Source organism: Saccoglossus kowalevskii, chromosome 15 (assembly GCF_978046115.1).
Source record: "Saccoglossus kowalevskii chromosome 15, keSacKowa6.1, whole genome shotgun sequence".
Lineage (NCBI taxonomy): Eukaryota > Metazoa > Hemichordata > Enteropneusta > Harrimaniidae > Saccoglossus > Saccoglossus kowalevskii.
Genome location: NC_140655.1, coordinates 25,179,969 through 25,190,307, shown reverse-complemented (window position 1 = coordinate 25,190,307; position 10,339 = coordinate 25,179,969). Strand labels below are relative to the sequence as shown.

The 10,339-nt window shown below is 34.3% G+C and overlaps 1 protein-coding gene across 1 annotated transcript; it reads right to left on the bottom strand.

Moving 5' to 3' along the window:
* Positions 1-3,890: 3,890 nt before the first annotated feature.
* LOC102806447 (large ribosomal subunit protein bL20m-like) lies at positions 3,891-10,176 on the bottom strand. The gene is made up of 5 exons (XM_085508365.1): positions 9,993-10,176; positions 7,317-7,427; positions 6,779-6,856; positions 6,600-6,665; positions 3,891-4,251 (listed from the first exon to the last, which is right to left on the bottom strand). The coding sequence occupies exons 1-5, from the start codon at positions 10,077-10,079 to the stop codon at positions 4,144-4,146; spliced, it is 450 nt and encodes a 149-aa protein (XP_085364491.1). The 5' UTR covers positions 10,080-10,176; the 3' UTR covers positions 3,891-4,143.
* Positions 10,177-10,339: the final 163 nt, after the last annotated feature.

Here is a 10,339-nt window from a genome sequence, read left to right as displayed (position 1 = left end):
ACGATCGAAGGTGCTCTCGCATCTTCAAGTTGACTAAGATTGGTCAGTCGACCTAAACTCACGGCATCGGTGGGGGTGATTTTGCCACACAAATGCCAAAAGTCATTTTAAAATAGGTTTCCGTAAATTTTCGACGCCATAAACTGATACATGCTTAAAAATTTCTGTTTGCATTATTATAATTGTTTTTTTCTTCGCTGGGGATAGTTATCATTTGACCTCGTACCACAGTGTACTGAGAACATCCGGGAGTTACTGTGACTTTTTCAAAGTGATAATTGTAATATGTTTTAATTCAATACTTTGAAAAACATACGTTCATCATTTCACCAGAAATGTATTAGGTAAATAAATAACCTACTAGTGGTAGAAGCGATCGTATTTGCAAACAGAATTGTACACGTGTCGTCAAACGCACGATCGCATCGGCATTTTTCTTGTTGGAAACGTTTTATCATGGTTATATTAATGAAATGGTAGTTTTTTTCTGAATGAAATGTTTATGTCAATTATATTACGATGACGTGAAACAACCAATATTGTTTGTACAATTTTGATAACTTTAGTAGTATTTTACAATATTTTCGAATATGTTACACTAGTATTGTGGAAACTTGGCGATGATATATTCCCATCCTGTTCCCGCGTGTGTATTTCAGAAAAACACAAGTAACTGAACAGTTGACGGCAAAGGGCGCAAATAAGAATGTGATTTACTACGTAGCACCTCGGAATACTACTACTCTTTATTAGTCTGAACACAGTCCCTCTAACCCGGGATGGAGGGACTGTGGTCTGAGGAAGCACGACAACAGAACCAAGGTTTTGTGCTGCATACTTGCTCTGTAATAATATTCTCGCTTACTTCGCCGATAAGTGTTCTAAATTACATTACGTTGAAAATCAAATTGTTTCATTCATGTGATAAAAAATGATAAAATCATTGCTCAAAATTACTATAAGCACTATCTATTACTATGGGGGGTGGGGGTGGGGGGTGGGGGGTGGGTGTGTGATCAACATTCGAGATCACCACAACCAAAACCACACAAAAATAAAAAACAAAAACAAATCCCCGTTGCTCAAGCTTTGAAGGTTAGGGACATAAATAAACAAACATAAATAAACAAATCATTAAAGACATTTTCACTAGATTTAGAGGTGTTTTGGCGATTATAGTAAAAAATACAATGAGTTTTATTCTCAATCTTATTGCAGTTGACACAGGTTACAAAATAGATTGTCTCTCTCGATGCCATGTTACATGTCTTAAAACATAAAGAATATCCCCGCAATATAAATTCCGTTAAAATCAAACCTAGTGAATAACAGTTAACTTCTTCTGTAGTTACTTTATTGAATTAAAATACTACTTGCCAGGGTTAGTGAAGATGTCAGGCTACATAACTTTCTAGTTACCATGGAGGTATACCTCCATCCACGCACAAACCACGCAGTTTACGGTTCGCGGATAAATAAGGCAGAATGATGGTCTTCGAATTTCTGGAACCTGGATACTGAGACCCGCAGAAGTGTTTTCTATTCAACTTACCTTCACCTGCAGATAGTTTTGCGCTTCATCTATTGTATTTTAGCTGAAATTGCCGTTTTTCGTTGTGCGCTGAATATCTTGGAAATAAATTATCTCCGATGTATTTAGATTATTACGCCGAGGTATCGGATACCCTTCTTTGTCTTGTCATTATCTTAGCGATTTCTGATCAGATTTCACTTAAACAACAACACGTTGACACCTTCATTGTCTTATTTATAATAGTTACAGGGGAAGCTTCGTTTGTTTTCAGTCTTAACTTTAAGTACAGCTTTGTAACATTCTTTGTATTCGCATTTACCTTGTATTTGTTGCGAACAATTAGATGATGGGTTGTTGATATCCAACCGGTCGGTAAAAAAATAATGTGCTGGTGTTGAGGGGCACTGGAATGTGTTGTCTGTATCACAGCTATAGGGTGTGAGCGCCGTCCGAGCGTTGGGTTATCGTCAATCATTCATTCCGTATCAGTGTAAATTATTATTAATAATAGTTTTTCCATTTTCATGAAATAAACTAGTTTCAAGGGAAATGGTTTTAAACTACCATTTATATTGGTTTATGCATGGAATTATAGTTCCATGGTTTATGTAATCATGGAGCCCCATGATGTAATGAACACGAGTCAGAAATACGGATAGGCATACGGTACAGGTTTGCAGAGATTGGAATTGTTGGAATTATATATACACAACAACTGAAACCATTACGCCGAAACATTAAACTAAACGCATTTTTAGTTCTACGAAGATAGTAATGAGTTATATTAATATAGTCTGGTGGTTTGACTATCGACAGACAGTTGGAATAGGAGCTGGACTACCCCGGAGTATATTCTTTTATTTTATAACTCTATTCTGGGCAGGGTTCTGGGTAGACAACTAACATTATTCATTAAATGAATATTGATTCGTCCATGGTTTCCCCCGTCTTAGTTTAATAGCATTAGCTATGAACATGTGTGTTCCAATCGGATTCAGTGGTCCGAGATTAGAAGGAAACTTTTGAAGACAGCATAAAAAAAAACTTTTTGTAAAGGTCGACTTAGCTATAAATCTGGATTAAGTGGTCTTACAAAAACAATGCAAGAACATAGTGGCTCAAGGCTCCGCGCATGCGCCTTTAAAGGTTACAACTTTATTTCGTTAGAATGGAGGTCAGTCAGGATTAGAGTTTCGGGAGTTGTCGACACAGTCCCTCTAAAGACGGGACTGTATCGACAGATACTTTGCGTCTCTATTACATTCTCGTAGATAAATGCAAGTGTTAGGACCTTATTTTGAAAACACGTATGCTTACAGTAACACCCAATATCATTTTCACCACCTTGCAATTGGTCGCAGTAGCGTGAACAAAACTGGATATTTCTTATTTTGTACCTCCAATTCGTGAAGTCAATGGAGTTAAAACAGCTCCAAATAAAATTTACATACAAATCTCGTGTCTTAATACTACCCATTCCAAAATATGGGCACATATTTTAGGATTATGTGCAAGTGAATATTGCATTTACACAGCCTGCTCTGGCTGATTCGTTGTCAGCAAAAAAGTTTAATAAATTCTCGTTACTCAAAAAAATTAAATGGATCAATCACTAATCACAGCAACTTAACATTCCCGTAATATCTTGTACAACTATACTTTCGAAATACTTTATTTTAGCTGGAATTAATTTTCGCTGAAAATACTTTTAGGCGTTTTGTATGGAATTTATTTTCATTTATTTCTGACGAGTTGAATGTAAAATATAGGAAAAAATGTATATTATTTTCACTGAATCATTTCTTCAGCGAAAATTAATTCAAAGCGAAAATAAAGTATTTTACAGTAGTACACATATTGCATTTCACGTAGAAGAAAATTCATCTCCAGAGGGCGCCAACTACATCATAGAAATAAACAAAGGCATTCTTATTCATTGTAACTGAGGGCGCACTAATACAACAAGTGGATATGTTGTACAGGAAAGGCAACATAATTTTGTTGATTTTCAAAACAAAGGACCAAAGTAAGATACAGGAAAGGCAACATAATTTTGTTGATTTTCAAAACAAAGGATCAAAGTAAGATACATTTTTCTGAAATTTACTGACATTTAGGTGTTGAAAACACCATCTGTGCCTTGTTATTGCAAGTTGTACGGAAATGTGGTTCAGTTGCACAATATTGTGATTTCATGGATGGTGGGATCCACTAAAGCAGACATGCAACAGGTAATTTAATTTTAAAATTATAGCATTTAGAAATATTATGAGTGAGTATACTGGAAGATACAATAAAATGTTAGCGCAATTTCATAACAATCATGGAAGACAGACAAAAAATTAGTCAAAACTACTTTTTCTGGGAAAAAAAGATTTATTTTAAAAACAAATACATTGCATTGATACCAGGCTATCTGCTTTCTATTTACCATGCAAATGATTTCACATGAATGAGCTATTCGATACCAAATCTCTTGTTTTCCATTGAACAAACAAACAAACAAACAAACAGTTTTTAGGACACTATATCTCTGGAAATGCTCAGTACTGCCCCTAGAGGGCAGTGTTTGCCATGTTAAAGTTTGGAACATTTGTCATTGAGAATACTCAGTACTGGTCTGTGATCTTTGAGAAGACTCCTTCAACTTTCTGCTTTGGGGCCAACGCAGACAACAGACCTTCTTGTTGTCGTTTACGAGCAATTTCAATTAAACACTGCAAATAAAACGAAAAAAAAAAATCAATTTGTGCGGAAAGAAAACAAAGAAGAATCAAAGAAAGCTTAGAAAGAACTCCCGTGTGCTGAGAGTATTGAAGACACATTAAAAATTAATTCAAAATTACTTGTACTTGAGATATTGATGGAATAGCTGAAAACTAATTATGTAAATCAGATAACTGATATGAACAGATTTAAGTGTAAAACTAATAAGGTCTGCACAATGTACCAAGTTTCATTGAAATGTGATTAGAACCCAAAAAATATTAATTATTATGCTAATTAGAGAGTTAATATGAACAGATTTTAACCCAAAATTAATCAGGCTGTCTATTGTCCTAGAGCATTTATGTACCAAGTTTTATTCAAATGTGATGATCAATACTTGAAATATCAGTATTAATTAATTATGTTAATTAAGTGATTAAGAAGCATACATATTTACCAAAAACTAATATTGTGTATAGTCCTAGGTTCATTGAAATGTGATGGGTACTCTTTAAAAGTTTCATTGAAATCCAATGAGTGGTTTGTAGACATCAGTGCAACAGCCATAGAACAGCAAAAAATTAACTAATTAACTGTCAGGTATGTAAATTAGGTAATTAATAGGCACAATTATTTATCCCAAAATTAATCAGGTCTCTGCATAGTCCTAGAAAATGTCGCAAGTCTCATTGAAATGTGATGATTAGTACTTGAGATATCAGGTGAAAAGCTGAAAATTAACTAATTATGCTAATAAGGCGATTAATATGCACACATATTTACCCAAAAACTAATTAGGTCTCTGCACAGTCCTCAAGTAACTATGTACCAAGATTTTTACCAAAACCTAATCAACTCTGCGCATTATCCCAGAGCATCTATGTACCAAGTTTCACCAAAATTTGATTAGTGGTTCTTGAGATAACAGTGGAACAAAAAAAGTGACATACATACATACATACATACATACATACATACATACATACATACATACATACATACATACATACAGACAGGATAACTGCAAAGACTCCCTTTTGTGCTTCGCACATGGGAGTCAAAAACGGTATACTCTTTATTAATACTGCGATATCACAAAAACGCTAAAATGCCTATTCTGAAAATGTTATCACCTAATTATTCAGCAGATTATCATTAATAGTGAAGATGAGTGAGTTGTTCATTGTTCTCAAATATTTTGTCTACCTCAGATTTTCCTCCTTGAAAGATTGGTTAGACTTTAATTAAAAAAACCAAAAAGCTTTAGGAACACTGAAAGAACATCTTGCAAACAATCACGTACACACACAAAAATAACCTAATCTTTCCGAGGTTCTAACAGCATTTCTGATTATTCAGTCATGGGTTGATACAAAAAATAGTAATTTATTTGGTTTGCTATGAAATACACGTAAACTTCAAGTTTGTATTTTTTTTACTTGATCACGAGTTGAACTACTATGGTGTTCTTTGACCTGAAAATGCCATCAGTCAATCAGAATACTGTGTGGGAAAATTTACCGAGTATTTGCAATAGCATAGCGCATTACTGAAGTAAAATTCATTATTATTGAAGTTGCAGTATGAGTTATTGTTGTTGATTTCACTGCACAATGAAGGGGCAATTAGCAATTTCTAAAGATAAAACAAATTTTAACATCTCCATGACGATACTAAACAGATGAAGTTTATTTTGACATGTTCATGTAATAAATCTGCGATGATAAAACTCAGTTTATTTATAATCTGTTTTTTTTTGTCTCAAGTGATTGTTTTGATTGAAGTTGTGCTTTTCTGACAAACAAATGATGCACCATCTAATGTTTTGTAATCACTGATTTTCATTCATACAGCTCCGGTATACACCGTAGTTAGACAGTTTTAAAAATGACAAAAATAGTCACTAAAACTAGGGAATTTAACTTATTGTAACAAAATGAACAAATCTGCAAGAGATCCACCCAAAGCAATTGAGCTAGCAGTTACAAAGAAGAAGCCGAAAATAGCATTTTTTACCAAACATGACAAAAATATTCACCAAAATTAAAAAAGTGAAAGTATAGTCACGAAATGAACGAATCTAAGAAAGGTCAACCCATGGAACATAACGTACTCGACCGCATTAGCGCCCATGCCCAGGCAAGCGCCCACCCCCACTTTTGCGCAATTTTTATATTTGGGGTCACATTCGGTAAAGCGCCCACCCCTTCAAAATGCAACTAATTTAAAACTTGGTCTTGCGTAACGAAACTTGGTAATCGTTTTTAAGAAGAACTCAATGTGAAGTTGAAAGTTTTGAGGCTGTAAGATATCAGTATATCAATATGCTAGTAATGTCCAGTCTTGAATTACTTACTGTGAATGACTTGGGTTCATAGATTGCCAACTCCGACAGTATTTTTCTATTCAGTAAAATATTAGACTGAAAAAAAAAAAAAATCAAGTATTTTATAAATAATTATTTTATGGTGTTTTTAATATTAATGTGACTTTTTGTTATTGAATATGAAATCAATAATTATGCATATTCCTTACCTTATTAAGGTTTTGAACAAAGTGATGATATTTCAGGTGATGTTCTTTTGTGGCTGCTGATAGCCTGGTTATCCATAGCTGAAAGACACAATTTAAATATGCAAATTAATATGCAAATTTATAATTTTGTTGAGGTCTTGAAAAAAGCGATGGTCACTGCATCATAATACACTCGATCGCAAATCATGTGACGCAAATAATTACAGGACTGATACAGTTGAATTAAACTAATGTCCATCAATTGTACATGCATATCCCAGAATGCACTATCATCATCTATCAATAAACTGGTCCACCTTTTTATAACATGTCAAATATATTGCCAGTTTTCACAAAATCTGAATGTGCATTGTTCAGTTGTGCAAGGTCATCGTAATTTCAGTAATCTAGGAATCACAATGCTCCACACATGGAACAAAATTCTGGTCTGAAGCGACACATAGCATCCTCAACAGGCAAAAAAGCAAATTCTTTTGTTTTTTTCCATGACTCATCTAAAAGTGAAGCAATATGTTCAGGTCAGAAAATCGAAACCTACCTTCCTCATTCGTCGTTTCTTTTTAATTTTAGCAGATGTTGAATATATTAATGCTTTATGCACCGATCGCACAGCCAGAGAATAACAATTTGCTCTTCGGTATCCAAAATGCTGTGAAACAGAAATGTACATGATAATTAATATCAATGATTCTGCGAGTATTTATGTGTGCATATGAATTACATCTACGGCATTAGATAATTTTCGCCAAGGCATTTTCACTGCCTGGCAACAATCACTGGTAAAAAGAAAGGCCGGAAACTGTACTAGTTTCAGGCTAGAGACTTTTCTGAACAGACTAACAAGATTACCCATACATGTACAACATATAAAAAATGTTGTTGCTTAGAATTACGGCGAAAGTTGGGATTTGTGCTGTTCTCTCAACTTGGGTTGTTTTCATCAGCTCTTTGACTTGTGTTACACAGCAGCTTGTACAGAGTACATAGAACTACATGGTACAGTGTTGTTTGGCCGACCACCATAGCACCAACATTCTGTGACATAGCTTCACCCCAAGAATACTGAGAACTGAATTCATAAAAAATCCTCTCTAAGCAAGTATCAGCTATAGGTGCATGTAAAGATATCAAAAATGAAAATATCCAGATGTGTCAAACAGGTTGAACACAAATACCAGAAGATCTTTACCAAGGTTTCCTAGTGGTTTGACCAGGCTTGGTTGACACCATGATAGTGTGTTGCCTTGTCATAGTAGCAATTATGATAGAATTATAACTTAGCTCTGTTACATACATCAAGTCCAAAAAATAAAATATGGTTTCTATGGCAACTTACACTATACTGGATCTACAATATATGCAAGGAACACACACACACCAACTAACTGTACAATGCATGCTGGGGGATTTGTGCAGTACATGTATTAAGTTTAAAGCGTGGTGGTCATCGCGCAGCGAGTGTTCGAATTTCATGTAAATAAACAATTTATTTTACACGTGTTGTATAGGTCGCTATGAGTCCCATATCGAACAGGACGCGGCGCGACGACCACCGCCCTTTAATAGAATAGAATAGAATATAATTCTTTATTAATACCGTAAAGATAATGTGACATTTCTTTTTTGGTTAACGAGTTAATAAAGTTTTTACATAGTTGAGCGAACATAAAACTATCCGTGAATAGTAAGACAATTTACAATATGTAGGAATATGGCATATGTTGTTTATTTATGCCGGTAATGTATTTCTTATGTTGTAACACTGTTCGATGTACTTTATGGTTTCTTTGATTAGTGAAGTTTTCTTATTACTCATTATTTGTATGAATTTAGTATTGTTTATCATATCTTGGAATCCATATATACAGGATTTGGCTGTTGAATATAGAATGTCTCTGTTGTTTGCATATAAGGTGCATTCTGTTGTGAAATGTTGTTCATCTTCAATTTTGAGACAGTTTTGACAAATTCTGCTTTGTAGCGGTATTTTAGGTTTTTGATGGCGACCAGTTTCAATTTTCAGTTTGTGGCCACTCATTCTAAATCTTGCAAGTGTCCCTATTGCTTTTCTGTCATTGAGTTTTTGTAAATAGGTTTCCTGTTGGATGTTATTTTTGAATAATTTAAAAGTCTTTAGTTTTGAATCAGTACTGTTCATGTTAGACATCCATGTATTTTTATAGTGTTCCTTACATAATTCTTGAAAGTGCTGTTTTGTTGTTTGTATGTCAACAGGTTTGTTGTATGTTTTTTTCAAATCATGTAGTTTTGATAACCAGCTGTTTTTCAACACTGTATTCTCCATCTCTTTAAGTGCATAATATGCTATGTTGTTTTCATCAATGGATTTTAGGTGTTTATAGTATCTGAGAGCTTTGTATTGAATGTTACATAACAGTGGTAGTCGCCCTGTATCCATTCTAACAGCTATGTTACTGGTAGTGTTATTTACATTTACTATATGTCTACAAAAATTTAGGTGGTATTTTTCTGTGCTAGTTTTATCCCATCTACTCCAGTTTGTGCATAATCCCCATATTTCTCCAGCGTATGTTAAAATTGGTAGTTGAGTTGTTTCAAGTAATTTTGTTTTCAATTTTACATGGTTGTTGTTACTACCACTGAAAAGATGGAGTTGAGCCCTTTCAGTTTTCCTAGCCTTGTCAGATAACCTGTCCATTGTTGTATCCATTGAGCCATTTGTATTAAAAGTCACTCCAAGATATGTATAATGTGAATTGTCAGGGTTCAGGTTATGGGTGAGAGGGCCTTAAGAAACTCTTTGCGATTTTCCTCTTGATGTTGCATACCCCCCCTACCGAATATCCTAATTGACAAGAAATTAGAATAGAATAGAATAGAATAGAATAGAATAGAATAGAATAGAATAGAATAGAATAGAATAGAATAGAATAGAATAGAATAGAATAGAATAGAATATTTTTCTTGGTAACTGATCACGAATGAATGTATCAAGATCAAGTGTGAACATTTTATCACAAAAAAGTAAGTACAATCTCAATTTCAAGGACGGTGTTTGTCCCACAGTCGGCCTTTTCATGTCTATGTTCATAATAAGTGTGTGGGAGCCAAACATTAAAACTATAACATTCATATATGATACTAATTATTTTAATAATATTGACTTAGAAACGGAAAGGCCGCCAATTGTTTGCAAGATCAGGATTATTAGTACTTATGATAATACACACACCTTAGATATTTGGAATATTTTCTGTTTCCTGTAATACCTGTCCGGTGGAGGACATCTTGGCATCCTCAAACACCAAGAGAGCCGCATACTTAACGAGGGTGATCGAAAATTGTTTCACGAAAAGACTGACCTCGGATGACACATGGAATCGGTCTGAACCACCTAGCTTACTTAATTTCAACCCGCTCGTGATTTTGTTTCGTTTCCACAAAAAGAAAAAAAAATACGTTCACACGCTCGATTTGCTTGGTGAGCACGAAATCATATCTCCTTGGTAAACAAATCTAAATTGCGGAATTTATTTTTTGTTGAAACAAAAAATAACTTGAATGAGATTATTAGTAGGC

What these genes read in the sequence shown, in the direction of transcription:
- LOC102806447 (XM_085508365.1), bottom strand. Translation starts at nt 10,079, where the DNA reads ATGCGGCTCTCTTGGTGTTTGAGGATGCCAAGATGTCCTCCACCGGAC. An exon ending in AGAAACGACGAATGAGGAAG is followed by an intron (nt 6,857 to 7,316) that starts GTAGGTTTCGAT and finishes TGTGTCTTTCAG; the next exon opens with CTATGGATAACCAGGCTATC. An exon ending in ATGAACCCAAGTCATTCACA is followed by an intron (nt 4,252 to 6,599) that starts GTAAGTAATTCA and finishes TTTTATTTGCAG; the next exon opens with TGTTTAATTGAAATTGCTCG.